Here is a 20,626-nt window from a genome sequence, read left to right as displayed (position 1 = left end):
AGAGGGGACCACACAGATCCTGAGTTTCATGCAAGGAAATCATAAACATTTTCACGCAGCCTATCTCGTCATGTACGGAAAGGATTTGTGCGCAAAGCTGTGCTGCTGCTGTAGGCCTGGAAATGGGTCCCACGGCTGACTCCTCAATGACGACCAATCGGTGGCCAGGATTGTAAATGAGAGAGGGAGAGAGGGGGGAGGAAAACTTTTCTTTCTTTTTTTCAACAGAGGGAGGGGTGTTGTGGGGAAATGCTCGGCGGACCGTGAAGCGTAACAGCAAGAAGAGGGACAAAGACGCACATAGCGGGCAAACTGCGACAGTAAGAAACCTCTCCCTGCTAAATCAAAAATCATCGGAATGCGTGGATGGATGTTGGAACTGGTGGAGCTGGGAAGAGGAGTCGAAACTAACAACGGCAAGAGAGATGAGTTCACACTAAGTTGCGGACAATAACTGTGGTTAGAGTGCGCGTTAACTTTGGATAGCCGTGCGGCGCGTTTCAGTGGGCACCTCAGATCTGCAGCGGTGGCATGGAGTACCACAAGCAAGCAACTTCAGAGGATGATTTCCCACTTTTGAGCGGACATGCTTCCCGGAATAACTGCTCCTGTGCCGTTTCTCTTTTTTGCAGCCACGCGTGGTGATTTCCCTGAGTCAGATCCTGTGCCCCACTGTTGCAAAGCTCACCAGGAGGCAAGCTTAACTTACGTGCAAGTTTGTGGATAATTTAGTGTATTTTCTTCGACTGGTGAACTGGTAACAAAACGCATGTATGGAATACTTCTGAACTACAGTCTGTGAGTTTCAATGCGTAAATTGTCCTGATCCTAATGTGCCGGTGGAGAAAGTGCCCGCCACCGAACTAGAACTCCATCCAAGCATGAAATGTTGGTGCAGCGCCCTGGCACTTCTCCCATGGGTGCTGGTGGCCTTAGATGCCCAGCTAATCTGCTGGCAAGCGCTCCTTCGGTGCCACGACGAGCCCGAGTGCGACCTAGCATATAGTCAATATTTGGCAGCTTGTGAGGGAAACATCAGAGGGACGCGGAGGCAGTGTCCGAGCCACTGCATCAACGCGCTGATAAGGCTCAACCACACCCGCAGCGGGCCAGACCTGGAGACCTGCGACTGCGCCCAGGACCTGGAGTGCCTTAGCGCCAAGCGAACCATAGAGCCGTGCCTCCCTCGCAGACACCCGAGCGACGCCGGGGGGATAGGGTGCATGGAGGCCCGGCAGCGCTGCGAGGAAGACAGTAACTGCCACACCTCCCTCACGGCTTACTTGTCATACTGCGGGCAGCTGTTCAACGGCAGGAAGTGCTCCTCCAAGTGTAAAGCCACCATTCAGCAGATGCTGTTCATCCCAAATGGCATGCTGCTGAACCGCTGTGTTTGCGATGGGGTGGAGAGGCCTTTCTGTGAAGTGGTCAAGGAGAACATGAGCAAGCTCTGCTCCATAGGAGACCACAGTGTTATTTCAGACCAGCCTGATGTGGATGACATGTATGAGGATGAAGACTATGAGCCTAAAAATGACAGAGAGGAGGTGTACAGCGACCCCTCCTCTGCTTCTCAGAGGTCGTCCAGCAGCGTGGTGCTCCTGTTCCTTCCTCTAGCACGGATACTGTTCTGAGACGATGCTTGAGACGTGTTGGATTTATAAATGACAGTGTGAAATATGTCTGAGCTGGGATGGAATCGGCGACTTGCTCAAAGACACTTCAGAACAGGACTGGAAGTCAGGTCTGCTGGTGAAGGGACGCCACTTTTTCACCCCCGGGCCTCTGTGCCATCCCCTTTAGTTGCAGGGTGACAGTGAGCGCACGATGATTTGTGTAGGCTTTCCACAGTCGTACAGTTTGCATAGTAATCCTTCTTCATGCACACCTCACTCAGGAAATCTGCTTTTTTTTTTTTTTTGCTTTGTGATTCCAGTCTTCCCACAGACGGCCTTACAGCGCTCAGTTGTAGGGAAGCCTGCAGTCACAAATGGCAAAATAATACTTTGAGGTGATGATGAGAGGAAGTGAACCGGGGCAGACTTTGTTGCAGGGCATTGCCATTATGTGTGACTTTGACCAGCTCCTGTTTGTTTGGGTTCAATGGTACTTGGAGTGTGCCTTTATTAAGACTTTAGACAAACATGGGACTCGTCCAGCCTCTGTTTGCTCTGCTCTCCATTTCAGGGGCCTCTGCATTGTTGCAGCAACCACACTTCAAATATTTGTGGGAACAGTCAAAGGACAGACAAGGGTGTGGGATCAAGTACTGAAATTAAGTGAAGTGCCTCTCCAGCACTCTGTCTGGGGCCCCTCCCCCATATGAGATTGTTTTATTGGACTTTTCCTGAGACCCCCCCCCCCCCCCTTCCTCTCTACTGCCGGCCCCCTTTCACGCCTTAAAAGACCCCTGTCTTTATTACTGCTTTCACACTGCAGCAACAAGCCAAGAAAAGCTGTTTGTCGCTGGTGTGAATAAGTCAACATATCATACCTATCCACAACACTGCTCATGATGAGAAGTTTACCAGCTCAGCATTTCACGTGTGGCTGAATACCATTTAAGATTTTACACACGTGGTGTAATTCCAGTTCATCACACAAAGAATATTAAATTTTATGCTTGTTAAAGATTGCCGGACGAAGCACCAGGTCATGCTCTGCCTCACTGAGTCTGCAGTGTAGCAACACCATAATCCCTGAACGTAGCAGCATCACATCAGTGTGTGAACAGGATCAACAGTGGACTCGCTCATGAGCAGTAGTCCGGTATGAATGCTCAGACATGGGTGATGAGATGAGATTCTGTGTCCCAGAGTGTTTGTTAAAGGAGCGTGAGAGTGAAGGCAACATGTAGACACACAGGATCAACACTGACAGATAAAACTACAGACAGGACTCTCATTGAAACAAGAGGTCGAGTCCAGTTCACAAATTCCCGATGAGGTTTTTCTCCTCTGAAAATGTACTGTGAAGGCTTTTATTTTGTACGTGTTGAGACTGAAGATTTCTAAAACAATGCATCACCTTCATTTCAGTTCTGTACAGCTACAGAGCAGCAGCTAGCAGGAAAAAAGGGAATGCAAAAACAACGTTTTGTTAGTATGGATCACTTGTAGTGAAGCTGCCAATTTGTGTTTTCACTGCTTGAAATTGTGTCAAAACTAATCTCTTTGTTTTGTTTTCAAGTCTTGGAAAAATGTTGATAAATGTTAAATTATGAAGCTAGAATACGAAGAATGTGTATATATTTCACAATGATATGCAGTAAAATAAGCCAGTGTCTGCCCACTGTCACTTGCTTTTCACACAATAGAAACACACGAACGTTGCTCAGATTTTGATTTAGAGTTTTCAATTTTTCATCTCGTCTTGTGGGAACATAGCAGTAAACACTTCAGAGCAGTGGAAGGGTGACTTTTATAATAAAATGTTTATGAACTTAAGTTGTGTAGTGATGTGATTTGTCCACACAGAGATCAAGAGAGTGTCTCTAACAAGTCTCAAAGGCCCTGTTAAGCTCAATTTTGAATCCACGTCACTGAGTGAGTACAGATCTCTCAATCCTACGTTTTTCTGATTGGACATGAACCGAAAGTTCAGGGGAACTTTCATGAATGTTTTTCATGGAGTGTTGAAGGAGGTATATGCTTCAGTGGAGCTTGGGGAGGAGGCACATTAAATCCTCATTTAAAAAAAGACTTCTGAATTGCTAACAACCTTATGATTTGTTAGCAATTTGAAGACAAGCTTATTTTTCCAAATTCCTGAAAAGTCTCGGTTTTGACAATGGTTTTTTAAGCACTGATACTCCCCCATATTACACTCACTTCATAAGATATTTATATGTTGCCTTTTTTTGCCCTAAAACAGAGGTTATTGTTTGAAAACGTCAGTCTCAAGCCAGCAGACTGACTCACAGTAAGGTCTGCGTGTGTCTCACCGTCTAATATTTAAGGGATTAGGTCAGTGTAACTGAAACCTGGAGAGGAATTTTAAGTGTCTAGTCGTTGGGCAATAAATCCTCATTGGAGCAAAGAAGACAAATGAGGATTCAACTTACAGTTTAGGCTCAAGTTGTAATTAAACCACTATGGAGGAAGGCAGAGACACAGCCAGTGGAACATGTCATTTGATCCGACTGAGCAGGTATCAGAAGGACTTGAATGCTTAATTCACACTTTATTCACAATCCCTGTGACTAACCAAAACTCTAATAAATCAACGGTTTCAGAGCGAGAAACTATTTGGGGCTTGTTCCACACTTACTTTGGTATTTACAGGTCATTAACAAACTGTAAAAGAGTCATTTAGCATCACAGCTATGTAGGTGTGAGGTGTTCACCTGCTCTGCAAATGTAACTTCAGTCACGTCCAAAAGGTCCAAAAACTCAGCGGCAAGACAGGAAAATTAATTTTCCCGCAGAGCAGGGAAGAGATTTAAAGCAATCAGAGGTGTTCCACATCTGTACACACTGTCAACTGCTATCTGTGATTAAAAGACAGATGTCTATGACCCATAATTGTCAGGATGTCTCCAGCCCTGCGTGACAAAACAGAACCATGTGCGATGTCACAGGTGGAAAATTTCCCCATCTCTAAGCCCGAAGAGCTCTTCTGCACAGCTTCTCCTGATTTGTCGTTAACCACAGGAATCCTCCAGCACTTCCAACTGTCTGTTGTGTCATAAGAAACAGGGAGATAGAGAAACAAAGTGGCCTGCAGTTACAGTATAGCATGACTCCATCTAGATTAGCTAGATTGCCTTTGGTCCAATCCGTCTTAACCATTGCCATGCATCTTAAAGTCCTCCAACATAACCACTCCGTCCCCTTCAAATCCCCCCCACCCCCCACCCCGATTCTGGGAGCAAAATCAAAACAAACATGAGCAGAGCAGCCTTGGGGAGTTGAGTGTGTGGAGGGAACAGGGGCATACAGAGGCAGCACTGTGCTGGAGCCCATTTTCTAAATTATCTTTATTCAACATTTCTCTGAAACAAACCCCCTCCCCCCCTCGACCCCACTCTCTCTTCACCGCTCCAAAGTGGGAGTGACCCGGGGATTTAAGAGGCTCTTGTCTCTTATAGGTACAATGTTCCATTCATGATAAGCATCGACAGTGAACGGCTGACCTGCTCTCTGTTTTCAGTGCAGGGGTGCCAGAGTCAAGGGTTCCTTCAGGTCTAGAACATATAGACTCTTCTTTATAGGTGATGTTGATGCCAATAAGACTCGACCGTTGTCCCATTAACAGTATCCACAGAGCCAGGGAAGCAGAGAGCCTGGAAGGGGAAAGGGCAATGAGTAGTGTTGTTGGAGCTGCAGCAAAATGGAGGCCAATAACAGCCACAATGCCGTAGGTTGTGGTTAGGGGAAGGAGATGGAGGAGGGGTTGTCTTGAAGGATGAGGGTGGTGGGCTAATGTTTCCATTTCAGAATCTTCCTCTCTGGGTTGCATTACTGTCAGGATATTCTCTGCACTTTGGGGGGGGGGGGGGCTCCCACAAACAAGCAACAAAGCAAGCACAAGGGTCAAAACGGTATCCAAAGTTTTCCTGGCAGCAACCTGCTCATGTCATGATTAAAGCAGCGATGCTGAGCCAACACCATGGGCACTGTTAGCCAATTAGAGCCCCCTCTGCAGCGCAGCCACAAACGCAGCACCCGGTGGTTCTCCATCCTGTTGCTCCAGGACTCGGGGGGCCACGCTGCTCTCTGTTCTAACCATACAGTCTGGGAGTGATTTACACCTGGCGTGCCAGGTGAATGTGATTAACCAGCTGGTAGGGCAGAACACAAACATTACTTTGAGTCCTGGGCAGATTTGAAAACCACTCGTTAAACCTAAGGCAGCTACAGCCACACTCTGCATTTCACTTCAGCTTTTTTAGGAGACACATTTTTCCCAAATTCATTGATTTTTTTTCCCAAGATTTTAATCACCTTGTGAGCTGATACTTTAAAGGGAGATTTAGTGTTGCACTTTCATAAAGTTAAGGGACTCATAAGAAACAGACTAAACAGAGATATCCTGACTTTTAATTCCAAGTATGGGTCAAGCTCCAGAAACACTGGTTCCTACATTTCCCATAATGCCACTCAATAGCATCCATTCAGTAGACCCCACTGCCAAATCTACCAAACTCCACACATCCAGTTCAAAAACACAGGCTTTGTTATAAACATGCACCCTGCAAGCCTACATAACCCTGATGACATCACTGTGACGTCATCAGGGTTATTTTCTTAGACTCGACACCAGAGTGAAATCCTTGTGTTTTCACAGGTGGGACTAGTACAGCATTCCCCCACATTACTATATATTTTTAAAAAAAGCTTTATTTCCACTTCAGGTCTCTCACTCAGAGAAAGCTGCATCGAGCGTGTCAGCCATAATGCAACAGACATGGGCAATAAAAGGAACAAAGATAATATACTTGTAATGAATTCTTTGTGTAATTCCTGTAGTTTTTGAGATCTGGAAAGTTTCACTTCCCATACTTTTTCAGGCTTCAATATAAATCACCTAATTTTCGAATGTCCTTGCTTTCCTATGCCTGCCCTCCTCTCTCCTCCCCTCGTGGACATGAGCCAGTTGTTTCGCAGAGCGACCTTCCAGATGATCACGATGGCATGGGACCAGCAGCGGAGCTCCCACAATGGCACATAAATCTTTTCATAGGTTCTACAAGACAAGCGTTGGCCTTGTGCTGTTAACACAAGGTCCAGACGACAGAGACTTCAGATTACCTTTTTATTTTTAACTGGACTTCTCATTCAATAAATACATTAGATATAAAATCACAGCTGTATAAACATTCAAATAAAAAATACAACACAGCAGTGTAGAGATCTTGCCAGCAGACATATTTATCCTTTTCTCTTTGACTCCTGTTTTGGGTCTTTTCTCCGGTTGCCTTAAAAATCATATTCACAAGCTAAAGCTCCTTTTGAAACATTCAAGTGCTGCACCAGTCTGAAATCAAAACAGTCCATGTGGACCTACAACAGCGAGGATTATCGGCCTGCCACTGACTGTTAAGCTTTTTTGCCGTTTCACAGAGGCCTAGTTATGAAGGCTTTGCTTGAGCGCCACAACTCACTGTATCCCTCAAATACCCAGCCAGTGCCAAACCTAAGAAAATGCAAGTCTAGTGTAAATAAGGCAGAGGCCGCACCTCTCCAGTTTTCCCCTCATAGTGGTGGAGAGGGCTCCATCAGCGGAGAGAGCATGGTGAGCGTGTGGTTGACCCACAGCAAAGGCAGTGGGGAAGGGAGGGTGAGGGAGTATGTGCATGTTTGCAGATGCCTTGATATAACACGCTATACTTAATACTACAGTTCAAAACCAACGCGATGCTCCTTCCCGTTCGATTGTATGCTCAGGTTTTCACATGTTGTGAATGTGCTGCAAATACTGAATCTTTCGAGCTGCGGTAAATGCAGCAGTCTCCGTTTAACTCGTTTACCATGACAGTGTGGTATTGTCATACAAGCTGTCCATCATTTACATATCAATGGTGCATCAGGAGGAGGGATTTGAGGATAAGCAGCGCAACAACACAGTGTAAAGAGCAGGGAACTAACTTTCACATTCACCAGTGTGCAAATCCAAAATTTGAGAGCTAAATACTGTCAGTATTTCACCAGCCAAAAAGGTTTTTTTTCCCGTCAAAAAGAATAAACACAAGTTCTCAACCTGCCAGATCATCAACTTTCCAGCAATAACCAGAACATTGACCACATTTGGATGGCAACTGGAATATCCCACCCGGACAGCATTCAGAGTTTTTCAGAGTGAGGTGTGATGCAGGTTTGCTTTGGCCCCGACAGAAGCGTGGTCAGGTGAAGGCTGTGTGTCCAACCTGAACACTGACAGGCAGTCTGATGCTCTCTGGGGCGTCCCAGCCAGTTCCCACAGTGGCCGTCAAGCTCACTGCAAACAGCAAGCTGAGAAAACAGAAATGATTGATGTGTGTTAGGTTTCACTTTTTCAACATGGCTACACATTTTCAATGTTCAATTTCCCACCATAGCTTAAAGAATAACTCTAAGGCGCCTCCATCAGTCATCCACAAAGTATGTTGCTGCCTTCAGCCTTTCCACATTATTTTGGACACTTTTACGTCAAAAGGAAAGTTCATCTCCACATTAAACACCAGCTATTACATTTGAACTGTTGACATTTGAACTTAATGCTTTCAATCAAACAATTTTACATCAAGTACATGTAAAGATGAATGGTTGGCCAGCTAGTCCATGAACATCAGGACAACAGTCCAGAGAGTATACAGTAATATCTTTCACTGTTTTTCACTAGAAAAATGCCCTTCATAAAGAACATTTTCAATGCAAAGCCCATAATAATGTCAAACTTTTCAGAATAATATACAACTTATACCCCGAGCTTGTTAATATACAATATACAACCTCCTTTTACACATTCTAACATGTATTTATGGGCAGACAGCTAAGTAGTGGTGTAGCTGCTTTATATTCACTGTCAATCATGAAGATTCAACATACACAGAGGAAATGTCACAGTATGAGCATTGCGCTCTCCATGGAAAAACTGCCCTGAACTGTGAGTCCTTGCCCCGTGTGGCCCTCACACTGCTCATGCAGCTGATGTAACTCTGTTACAGTGTGATGGCTCCCAGTAAAACGTTGCTGCCTGTTTTGGTGTAGTCTAAGGTCACCAGACAGACTTGGGCGTTGCTGCGACCCTCTCTTGTACAGCTGCTGTTGGATCAGTGCCAGCTAGCACGGCCTGACTATGGCGTGGTTTTATCAAAACAACAGCAGTAGAATGAGAAGCCACGTTCTTAATGAAACTTGAGCGGCCTCTGGAGCCATCAGTGCCCTTCCCCCATCTCCATTTTTTCTTATTCATAATTCCCCAGGAATTTCTTGCTGAGAACAGGATATTGTCTGGGCTTTAGGTATCCACTATCCATCCAGGAGCTGAGCCCAGAAAATACTGGGAATTAGGCTGTATATATAGGTTACAGCTCAGGAAGGTCCAGTATATTAAAATGAAACCTAGCTCCATAATGTATAGCTTTTTATATAATATAGCACTTTGTTTATATAGTGTTCAGACAAGGGACTGCCAGCATATTTAATGTTATATTACTGATAATCACACTGGTTTTTGTACCGTTGTTTGGATTTGATATGTACTCAATGTGCACTGATTGTTAAAACAAAAAGCTCACTGACATGTGTGTGTGTGAAAGGAATGAAGTTAACATTTGTGTGCCGTCACTGTTTCTAGTGTTTGTGTGTTAGGAGGGTAAAACTTTGCAAGCACCAAGTCTCACTTTCACAAGGCAGGCTTTACAAGAGGGCAGAGGACAGAGCGGCCCAGGGCTGCACTGAAATGAAATCAAAAAGCCAGACAGTCCAGCGGGGTGGCCAGCGCAGCGAGAGAATGGCTCATATTTTACTAGCGGAAAAACCTTTAATGAAAGGAGATTTCGTTACATCTTCAGGCGGCCATTCCTCACATAATCCCCAACTCCTTCGTGAAGCAAACCTCCATGCGGTCACATATCGACATGGCCGCAAGGCTTTCAAAAACACACTCTGATAACCAAAGGAGCACTTTGTACAGCGCCAGCAGGGAGACTCACAGCTTCTGACAGAGTCTGCAAGAGGTTCTCGATCCAGAGAGACATCCCTCTGAGTCTCCAGCATCTGAAAAACAAACAAAATTAAGATGCAAAATGTCTTCATCTTGCCCCAATCTCTCTTTGAAATAAAACACGCTCTGTGCTCTCAGCGGCAAATTCCCTCATACAGTCTGAAGATGTGTGTCTGACCCTACAGTTGAATATTTGGAAGGAACTCATGCTTACCTTGATATTCTTTTTAATGTATTCGGCTCTGCTCATGAGGCTCTTAATCTGGTGAGAGACAGAAAATTTCAATAAATGTAATTACAATTCACACGTTCAACACAAGCGTCCCCTCATGCTGTCATAGAGAATACATCAGTTTGCGTGGCTGTAGGGAAGACACTGTGGTCCAGACTGAAACATCTCAACTACAGGATGGATTGTCATGACATAATGCACAGACATTCATGCTTCCCTGAGGATGAACCCTGGAGCCACCAGCAGGTTGACTGTTAACTGTTCATTTGGTTTATAGTCAAATGTCTCTGTTGGATGGATTGTAATGAACTTTGGTGATCTCTTAACTTTTCATCTCACAATAAACACATATTTACAAAAATCAATGAAATTAATGAAGTGAAACATTAAATATATTGTCTTTGTACTGTTTTCAACTCAGTCGAAAAGGGTTAGCAAACTATCACATTCCATTTAGTTTATGTTTTACGAGTTTTTTGGAATCAGGGTTGTACTTTAAGGGCTTCTGGCATAAAGTCACAAGATGATTGTCAGCAAATTTTTTCTTATCTGAGTTGTGCTTGTTTACTGTAAACTGCGGCGTCTTCCTGCAGCGGGAAACAAAATAAGTTTAAGATGCGTGGGGACGTAAACTCCATGGTAAAATCAGATTAAAGTGATCAGCTCTGCTGATGTGCTCCTTGCTCTTTTTCATATGGTACACATGTGCTAGTAGTAACTGCTGTCATCATATGCCTGAGGGTGCTCTTTACTGTGGTAATCAGTCTTCTGGTGATCATGAAGGTTCTTGGCTGCACCTCATACCTAGTTGTACCACCACTATATCACAGTATAAAGCAAGCCCTCTTGGGCATTACTGCAGTAACATCTGAGGGTCATAATCATGGGAGACCTAAACTGATGGCTTCCATAACTTCCCTTTAAAATACCAATCTGTTGCAGTAAATAATCATCCTGACCACAGGTTTTAGGATTCAGCCCTGACCCCAACCTTATGTAGCCACAGCACTTTAATCACAACCCCTTTAATCACCAAGTACAATAAATGTGGAAGAAATCTACATGGGTGAGGATAGTTCATGGGACGTACTGATAACTTGCAGAGTTTTACAGTACATATACTGAAACACACGTCACAGGACAACATGACCTCATGCATGTTCAGCCATAATGACACAATATCAACAACAGTGACAGATGAAAGCTGTGGCTCACCAATGAGAAGCCAGGATGCTGAATTACAGCTCTGAAAGGCTAAAGTGTGCTCTACAGTAGATATGAACACACATGGAGGCCACTCATGGCACCATGTGTTGGCTCTTTTGGGTTCTCACATACACACATGCTTTCGATCGCACCCCCCCACCCCCGCCTCTCTGATGCTGTGTTAGATTATTACAGCCGCATCTGAATTTACTTAAGACAAGCACCCATAAAACTTCAAATAGGGAGGTCTATGAGGCCCTCTCAAACCCCCTTCCCCCTTCTGGGGTTTGTTGGTGAAATACTGTTGTCTGTTGTTGGCTCAGTTGCTGGCTAAACAATGCACGAAAACAAAAGGGCTTACAGCATTAATAATAGACGTGTAATAGATGCTGAAGTCCTTCGCATATGTTTGTCTGAGTATGATATCAATGCTAGTGGCTATTCATTTAGAGCCAGCAAATTTACTAGACCATCAAAATTCAGAGTTTGTTCAAGTATTTGGGTTGATGCCCAAAAGTATGTATGTCGTCTACAGGAAAGCTCTTAAGGCAATAAGACAAGAGAAGGATGGACAACTTTGTTGGTTTTAATCCATTTTGCGTCATAGTTCTTCTTTGAAGTCACCTACGTCTGTTCATTTCAATTTCAACGTTATTTTAACTATGATGACAGTCAGAGTTTCATGTTTTCTTAAGGGAGTTTAAGTGATTCTGGAGAAAGACAGCTGATTGTTGAGCAGCATTCCTAGATCAACAATGACCTGCAATAACTGACTCTTAATTCTCCGCTTGGGAGCATCAGAAAGGAGCTGTAAACACAACACTGACCTACTATCACCTTTTAAGTTAATATGGCGAACTTGTTAGCAAACACATAGCAATACAGAGCAACATTAGCATTCATTTGGAGTCCTGTTTCTGGCCACCTGATGGTTGTTTTTAAGTTTTAACCAGCTCCTTCTTATTTATCTGACTATTTAGCTACTACTATTATTACATCCACTGTCACTGTTACTGTGACTGCATTTATTTCTGTCTGTCTGTCTGTCTGCCTGCCTGCCTGCCTGCCTGCCTGCCTGCCTGCCTGCCTGCCTGCCTGCCTGCCTGCCTGCCTGCCTGCCTGCCTGTCTGTCTGCCTGCCTGTCTGTCTGTCTGTCTTGCTCTCTCTCTCTCACCCAGCCGGGTGAGGCAGACGGCCGCCCACCCAGAGCCTGGTTCTGCCTGAGGTTTCTGCCTGTTAAAAGGAAGTTTTTCCTCGCCACTGTTGCCAAGTGCTTGCTCATGAGGGAACTGTTGGCTCTCTGTAGATAAAAGAGCTCGGCCTGCACCAGCTCTATATGGAAAGTGTCCTGAGACACAACTTCTATTGTGATTTGGCTCTATACAAATAAAACTGAATTGAACTGAACTGAATTAAACACTCTGCTATGTTCACCGACTAGTTATGAACATTGTCTGTCTGCCATTTGCTGCTGGGCACAGTTGATGGGTATAGCTATTTTGCAGAAAAGTGCTGCTTGCTGCAGCTGAAAACAACGCTAATGAGAGCAGTGCGAGTGAACCAAAATGATAAAGCTGTGGGCTGCAAAACCCAACCTAAAAGATGATATAAAACAGTGTAGAGCTGAGGGGAACTGCAGAGTTGGATGATAATTCTCTGTCACTGCGTTCGACTCTTTGGCCATTCAAGAGGCCACGGGATCCACTGTTGATATAAAAATATTACATCCACTTTAAGTATCCAATTATAAAGTGGACAGTGATCTATGTGTATGTAACAGTAATACAGATGATGGATTCCGTTATTTGGCCTTCACCACAAAAAACATGCACGTGTGGGGAAAAAAAGGCTGGTGGGTCATGTGATGGAGGGTCCACTGTGCTAGGTGATCAGCAGAGGGTTCGTTGGAGGTGACAGATAGTCATCTCAACCGTGAGCACTCAACCAGAAGCCCCTTCCTCGCCTACTCACCTCGTTGTGGAGCAGCTCTCTCCTGCGGCCCTGGGGCTCGGCTGGCTCACCACGAGAAAGAGAGAAAAAAGATAGAGAGAATAATGAGGAGGGGAAGGAAAAAGAGAAAGTCCACTACCTAATTCACCTTGTTTGTTCAAGAGGAGGTCAAGTGCCAGATTGGATTTTGCTAGCGCATACACCGGGGGCTTTTGCGTGGAAATGCTTCTAATGCAGACCAGTGTTTTCACGGTCAGTCATCCTGGAGGGGAGAGTGACAGAGAGGGAAGAGAGAGGGGAGGAGGAGGAGGAGAGCTCTCTGGTGGCAAGGCATGTTGGGAAGCTGTGCAACAAAGAGCTCTTAGCCAAACAAAGAACCAATGTTTTCTCCCCACAATGCCTCTGGTGGTATGCGCTGTGCCACACAACGAGACGCTGGAGAGAGAGGCTGGTTAGGATGGCATGGGATTAGCATCACATATTAATGCTCCACTGACAAGACGAGGTTCTGCTGAACACATCTAATTAAAAACACTCACATATCAATGCAAGTGTTAAGTTGTGTTTTTGTTTCTATGTCTGAGCTCTGTCATGCAGAGGAACATCTAGAACATACCAGCTCAAGTCAAAGAGTATCTCCTTTCAGCCTTCCTGGACGAACCTTCAATAACACTGGCTGGGTGATCAGAGCTCTTGTTTATTAGAGAGATAATAGTTTTTAGTTGTTTCTAGTGTGTAATAACACAAAGAAGTGAAGTGTGCTGGCTGAATGGGAAGCAGATGGCAGGGCTCTCATACCACACACAGGGCGCTGGCACCGGGTCTCATCCCGGCTCAAAGCCACATCTGGATCACTCTATCCCACCTCTTCCATTAGGCCGATCTGCCAGATGAGCTCATGAGCCCGGCCTAATGGACGCCAGGCCACAGAGAGCGTCACTGGAGTCTCTTCTGTAGTTCCTCTGTCTGTTTGTCTGTCTGTCACTTATTAAGTGTCCCCATCTTTCTCCAAGTGTATTGCTTCACTCTGTCTTCTTCTCTGGCAGTCTGTCGTTAACTCTTTGTAAATCACTTTTTCAGAGTTACTTTCCATCTCTGTCTTTCTCTGAGTCTTTTTATATCCGTCTCTCTCAGACTGTCTCTGTTTCTAGTTATGTCTCTCTTAAAGTATTTCTATATCTTTATTCACTCTCCAAATCACTTGTCTTGCTTTTCCAGCATCTCCCTTGAGTATCGTTGTCTCCGTTCAGCCACTTCTTGACCTGTCTCAGTATCTGGCTGCACCCTCAGTTCTAAATGAATGTCTTTCATAGTCATTGTGTCGACTCTCAAGCTCACTTTATGTGCTCCTATGACTTTTCCACCAAGGCTCTCTTATACTGTTTCTCTAACAAGTGTCTCGAAATGCAAAGTATCAGACTGCAATATGATCACCTATAAGTCACCTACTGCTGCCCTTCAGCAAGGCACTTAAACCTGAGGCTCCAGTGGACAGGACAGGATAATTGTGTAAAACCATCTTGCAGTAAAAGAAAGGAGTTTATCTACCTGCTAGGGCCAACAGTAGTTCTCCTAGGCACTGCTGGTACACATCCAGAGCCTCATGATCGTCCAATCCACTCTCCTCCTGTGACGGAACGGGGAAAATGAGGAAAAACATATTTGACTGCAGTTACACTTACTTGCATGGATTAGCTATTCCAGTCTGTTCACATTGCACAAATTATTTATTCATTATGCTTCTATTCCAACATTTTTAGGCTGCTAGCAGCAGAGACACACACACATAAAACAGTCTGTACAGCTCACACCTTGTTGGATTAGCAAAACTGCAAGATACATGTGTTGAGTTCACCAGTGATCTTAAATGTGGTTTGGAAAGCAGTCTGAGAGCAGATTGGTTTGTTTCCTGCTGGTTTGATTTTTTCTGCTGTATTACTTCAGATTGACCCTGTTTTGTGTGTGTGTGTGTGTGTGTGTGTGTGTGTGTGTGTGTGTGTGTGTGTGTGTGTGTGTGTGTGTGTGTGTGTGTCTCAACAGCAGTGGTGTTATGAAGCAGTACCCCTCCTAACCTTAGCTATGGCAGTGGAGGCCATCTCCAGTGCAGCCAGCAGTCGGGGTTGGTCTCGAGACATTTCTACATTGGAAATAAAACAGAAAACACTATTTATTACTGTATATCAGTCTACAAGCACCATCAATAATTCCTACTAGAAAATATGCATTACTTTGTAATGGGCACGTCCCCACCAGTATCTGAGGACTCCAGTATTGTGGACTTGAGATACTTCAGATTTCATAATATTTCTATTGAGGCAGCAGGGTAACAGAACACAAACCTCCTTAAGTAAAACACCAACTCCCCAAGAGACCTAGAACTGCCATTCTGTAGCTGACACTGACCTCTGACCTCTGAGGCAGAGGGAGGTAAAATTAACTTTTGCTCACAGCATTAATTCAAATGTATGTGCTTACAAGAATAATAATCGTACAGGGGGGGAAATACTTTAAATGACATTATATGATTAAAACCAAGTACAAAAACACATCCTGCATTACTAAAGTCGCCCTGTCACTCAGCTCCTGACCAGACAAGGCTCATGCCGGCATGCAGGGGCCCTGCCTCTGCACTGAGCTGTGTTCATTACCTCGGAGGACATCCCTAGAGGTCCGGGCCTCCTCAAAGCTCAGTCTGTTGTCTGAGGCCACCAGGGCTTTCAGCTCCTCGGCTCTGGACACATACTGGCTGACCTGTGGGAAGTCCTCTTACATTGACTCAACTTAATCATGTGAACCACGCCATATGCTCTCCATCCACACCATATGGTATTCATAGAGGAGAATTCACTCCAAGCGAAAGCCACTGGAGTGCAAAAAAATTTAAAATAGAAAGTAATCCAAATGTGAACGTGGGGGGTGTTTTCAGGCCTACCTTCAGCCTGAGGGCATCTTTACGTTGTCGGTCTGTCTCGACTGGAGATGGCAGAGAGAAGAGATGTTTTGGTTATACATTGAATTTGTTTACTTTGCCCATTTATTGTGGTGGAACAAAGGCGGGGCCTTGAAGGGCTTGAGCCACACACAGATTATGAGAGTGGTTGTTTCACTTACAGTCAATAGCAGGGACGAAGTGCTCAAGGGCACTGCAGTAAAGAGAGAGAGCAGCGGACCTCTCCCCCTCCTGGTCCTTCTGAACGGCCTGCAGGACCAGCTCCTTCTGAAAAGAGGAAATAGGGACTGGCATCACTGACTGCAAACTGCTACAGCTCTCCATTGCTTATGTGTGCATGCAGAGTCATGCGTGAAGGTGCATGTGGGGCAGAAATGAGCACAAGCCTACCAACACATGTGCTCAGTCAATCACACACACATTATTCACGGTCATCTCGCAGTAGACGCACACATGGCAACACATACTTCCCTTTCTTCTTATTCTCTTACTGCTTTTACGAGGCTCTCTGCACTCGGCATGTGCTCCAAATCCACAAAAGGGTGGGTGAAGAACTCTGCAAAGGTGATCCGGGCATCTGGATTTCTCTCTAGCAGCCGCAGCAGAAGGTCTCTGCAGTCCTTGGATACCCTGGCCCCAGGAGGGAGCTGATGCACAAAACACGACCTTATTATGTTACACTCAATCCACAGGACAATCCAATGGAAAAGGACAGCAGACTGTTGCCAGAGACCTTCTGGTCTCACATCACTACTTTTGATCAAAAGATGACCTTAAAACTCTCTATGTGAATCCCTGGGTAATGGACCCTGTGCTAATGCAATCCATTGAGCTCCAGCTGAATGTCTGACACAAGAATTCAAGCGTTTTGAAAGCCCTCCATCATTAAAAGTACTGTTATCCTTAATTGTTACTGTGTTGTGGTAATTAACATTTGATTTGCGTAAGAAGCAATATTAAACTCAAAACTGTTGTTGAAGTCTTTAAACATCCATTTAGCATTTCAAACCATTTTAATTACAGAGTTTTTACGGACAGATCATTAGACTGAGTTATAGATAAGACATTACCAATTTGTGTTTATTAACAGGTCATAATAAAATATATTATATAGGCCTGTTTACAAACATGAAAAGACATTCTTTCCATTTGTAGCACAGATTTTTCCATTAAGATGGGTAACCGGAGACGATCAGGGTATAGGGGAAAGTATGCCATCTAGTGGCTAATTGGTGAAAAATCTCAAACAATAACATGTTTTTATAAACTGCTAGAGGAGAAAATCAATGAAACATTCAGCAACACAGTGCTTTGATTTCTCAAGCAGACAACAGCAGGGCAGGACACACATTTAATATGAAATGCTGTTGTTTTAATTCTTGCATTTTGGGCTTTATTTGGTTTGAGGATTAAAAACTTTGTTACAAAGATGATATGCAAACTTTAGCCATAAAAAGACTACTTCGCAGTATTAAAGTTCTTTTATTCCCAGGCGATGTGAAACTGTTACACCCTAACATGCTGAGAATGAAGTATAGCACCTCATGCATTGGCAACACATCTAAAAATAAGCACTGCTGCTTTACGTGTTTCTGTTACTCTAGACACAGCAACGGTGTTTGACATTTGGAGTATGCCCAATATGTGCTTTCATTAAATGATAAGCATGTAGCACAATGTAGCACCGTTTCAGAGCACCGGGGGGAGCAGTGAGTCAGTCATAGTTTTCAGCAGGATTGATGACTGTTTTCAGTCCAGCAGTTCATTCATGAGGAACTGTTTCACTGCTCAGTGCTTACCTCAATGGGCTGGTTACTCCGGATCTTCTCCTCCAATTCAGCATATGACTTTGATGCAAACGGTGCTCGTCCAAACAGGGCCTCTACATGCACACAACCAATGTCAAATAGACTATTCCAAGAGGAAAATCTGTACAACATAATGCAGTGCACATTGTCCCTCCACACAGTTCAATTACTGTAGTGTGTATTTCTGCTATTGTTGTACAATTACTGCAACCCACTAAAAAGGGACCAAATCAGGCTGCTATTTTATGATTAATGGCACAATTTTGTGACCTACTCAGTGCCAGGGCCAGGCAACAGAGTTGCTTTTTACATTGAAAAAGAAGTGATGTTAAGATGTTACAAATTATTATTAAGGGGGAATCACGCTACACAGCACAAGACACAGTTACACAACACTGCATGGGAACATGTTTCAGTCACCTGAACATACAATGAAGCAGCATTACAGTCGACAGATCATCTGAAGAAGAGTGTAATGCATGTTGATGGTATACACATCAAAAGAGATGAAAAGGTGAGCACAAAGCACTCACCGTAAAGGATGACTCCTACCGACCAGAGATCGACCCTGGAGTCATAATGGCGTCGGCACACCATCTCAGGAGCCATGTAAAGAGGAGAACCTCTCAGGACGCTCTGCTCATCCCACGGTGACATGTACTGAGCAAAACCAAAATCTGAGGGCAAATCAGAATGTAAACAACACTGTGAGAGACTCCAGTGGACACAGAATCTCTGAAACCGTCTCAGAGTCCTGTGCAGCTCTGCCAGCTGACGCGTTTCTGATGCAAAATGCACAACAGCATGTTTGTTTGAAGCCATGCGTTTCAGTGCTGTTTAAGAACATGATGTTAATAATCCATGAACAATCAAATGTGGCGGATGAGCTGGCATGAGGTCACCTGCTAGTTTGAGGACAGAGCCGCTGAGCAAAATATTCTGGGGTTTCAAATCCAGGTGAGAGATGTTTCGCTCGTTGAGAAACTGGAGGGCGCAGGCTGTACAAATACACGATGAGTGAAACACAGCGAAACACAAACTTACATTAAATAAGATTTCTGGCCCAAGAGTGAGCTGTTTGCAATGAACCAATGACTGTAACCCAGTCTGGCATTGACTCACCTATCTGCTGCAGGAAGCGCCGGGCCACCCTCTCAGGTAAAATCCTGCGACTGCGAATGAAGCGGGAGAGATCTCCACCAGAACACCACTCCAGGATGAGATAAATATTCTCAGCATCCCACTGAAGAAAGACATCCAGGGAAAGACTGTCACTATTGTTTCAAATCATGTATTTGACACAACATTTTTAACCACTCTAACAGAAGGATGATGTTTTCCTCTAATGATGGCAAAGCCCCCTAAACTAACATACAGCTTGCATGAGCTTACCTGAAAGTCTTTTAGCTGGACTATATGAGGGTGACGCATAGTCTTGAGGATTTCAATCTCTGTGAGCAGGTTTTCTGTAGATGACTTGTTTAGAGTCTTCTTCGCAACCACCTTCACTGCCACCACCTCTCGGGTATCGCCCTGCAACGTCACGGTCACTCAACTTTCACTTTAAACCACAAAAGTGACTGCAAGTGTACCCAGTGTGGATTGTTAAAGCCTCAGACAAAGTTGGGAGAGCAGAAAGCACATTTAATAATGGCTCGTATCTTTCACAGTCGTTGAAATATGAAGTATGAGAAGCAAAGTCAAGTAAACCGCAGGGAACCGCGCTGCTGAGCATCTGAGTCAAACCTTGACCTCAAAAACAAACATGGATGTTGTAACAATTTTTAGACTGGTGTGATGTTTCCCCTCACTCACCTTTCTGTAGGCTTTGTAGACGGTGGCATAGGTACCACTGCCCAGTCGCTCTGTGAGGATGAAGTCAGCCAGTTTTGGTGGAGCAAAGCTGGAGGTTGAAGCCATATCGACGACAGCGACATCAAATTTCCCTGCTCGGTCTTGGCTGGAAAGTAAGATCATTATGCTGTTCAGAACAAATACAGGAACTGACCTTCACTCTTGGCTTTGTCTTGCTTAATAACAGGGCTACGATGACCGTTTAGTGAAGGAGTAGCCTTTATACACCGTTCCACTTTAAAGCAGCTAATATAATTCACCAGTGTTAATCATTCACAGAGTTTCGTGTTTACTGGGGCTGCATGTATCGTGGGTATATGCCGGATTTCAGACAGGCTCGTTGAAGGTTGTATTCTGACATGAACATGTCTTCCTGATGAGCAAGAAACTGATTTTGGTGTTCATCAGTTTGGGAGTTAGCTCTGAGTCCTAGCTAGCTTAACGTCGGTTAGCTAAGTTAGCATGTATACGACTACTAAAGATGTGGTGTTAGTCAACAGTTAACCAAACGTACAGCCCAAGTGGTTGAGTTGAACTTTCCGCGTTCATTCGAACGTTTTCGAGATAGATACGGAAATAGCTGACACTTGCCTGTAAGCGAGCAAATCCACAGCACATGAATGGAAAGCCAGTGTTTACGTTGCTGACAGGGTTGGTCGCACGCTGCACCGCAGTGACCAGCTGACATTAAAATGAGTTCAGAAAATATGTCACTGCCTCCTAGCGTCGGTCCTCCGTCAGTGCACATTGAATCACACCAAGTATCAACCGCTATTCAGGAGAATTAAATGGAGAATTAGTATCTAAAATATTTTAAATATAATAATTAAGAACCACGTGCAAACCACAAATGTTGGTACCTCATAGTCCGGGTATTTAATAAGCTAATAATTCATAACTTTTACTAAATAAAATAGCTTAATTTTTCCACTCGTCCTGAGAAATTTCTCTTGTCGTTTCCACTATGCAATTATGTTT

General features: G+C 44.4%; 2 protein-coding genes across 3 annotated transcripts; one reads left to right on the top strand and one right to left on the bottom strand.

The window, feature by feature from the left end:
- The first annotated feature begins 300 nt into the window (after positions 1-300).
- LOC139332462 (growth arrest-specific protein 1) lies at positions 301-2,545 on the top strand. The gene has a single exon (XM_070964436.1). The coding sequence runs from the start codon at positions 882-884 to the stop codon at positions 1,632-1,634; it is 753 nt and encodes a 250-aa protein (XP_070820537.1). The 5' UTR covers positions 301-881; the 3' UTR covers positions 1,635-2,545.
- A 4,197-nt stretch (positions 2,546-6,742) lies between these two features.
- On the bottom strand, positions 6,743-20,328 carry ulk3 (unc-51 like kinase 3). Of its 2 annotated transcripts, none has more exons than XM_070966359.1 (17): positions 20,247-20,328; positions 19,610-19,761; positions 19,187-19,327; positions 18,917-19,037; positions 18,697-18,792; positions 18,328-18,471; positions 17,786-17,868; positions 16,478-16,633; positions 16,148-16,253; positions 15,969-16,009; positions 15,685-15,787; positions 15,109-15,173; positions 14,585-14,663; positions 13,058-13,098; positions 9,863-9,910; positions 9,638-9,701; positions 6,743-7,952 (listed from the first exon to the last, which is right to left on the bottom strand). In XM_070966359.1, exons 2-17 carry the CDS (start codon positions 19,712-19,714, stop codon positions 7,936-7,938), a joined length of 1,410 nt encoding a protein of 469 aa, XP_070822460.1. In that variant the 5' UTR covers positions 19,715-19,761; positions 20,247-20,328; the 3' UTR covers positions 6,743-7,935. The 2 variants fall into 2 exon arrangements, with proteins under 2 accessions (XP_070822460.1, XP_070822451.1); XM_070966350.1 differs by having other exon boundaries at positions 19,610-19,754; positions 20,240-20,323.
- Between the last annotated feature and the right edge of the window lie 298 nt (positions 20,329-20,626).

This window comes from Chaetodon trifascialis, chromosome 1 (genome assembly GCF_039877785.1).
Source record: "Chaetodon trifascialis isolate fChaTrf1 chromosome 1, fChaTrf1.hap1, whole genome shotgun sequence".
NCBI classification, from domain to species: Eukaryota; Metazoa; Chordata; class Actinopteri; order Chaetodontiformes; family Chaetodontidae; genus Chaetodon; species Chaetodon trifascialis.
The sequence above is the reverse complement of the archived record's forward strand: the minus strand, read 5'-3'. Positions and strand labels throughout refer to the sequence as shown.

What these genes read in the sequence shown, in the direction of transcription:
- ulk3 (XM_070966359.1), bottom strand. Translation starts at nt 19,714, where the DNA reads ATGGCTTCAACCTCCAGCTTTGCTCCACCAAAACTGGCTGACTTCATC. An exon ending in TCTACAAAGCCTACAGAAAG is followed by an intron (nt 19,328 to 19,609) that starts GTGAGTGAGGGG and finishes GTGACGTTGCAG; the next exon opens with GGCGATACCCGAGAGGTGGT. An exon ending in ACTACTGTTGGCCCTAGCAG is followed by an intron (nt 13,099 to 14,584) that starts GTAGATAAACTC and finishes GTGGTGAGCCAG; the next exon opens with CCGAGCCCCAGGGCCGCAGG.
- LOC139332462 (XM_070964436.1), top strand. Translation starts at nt 882, where the DNA reads ATGAAATGTTGGTGCAGCGCCCTGGCACTTCTCCCATGGGTGCTGGTG.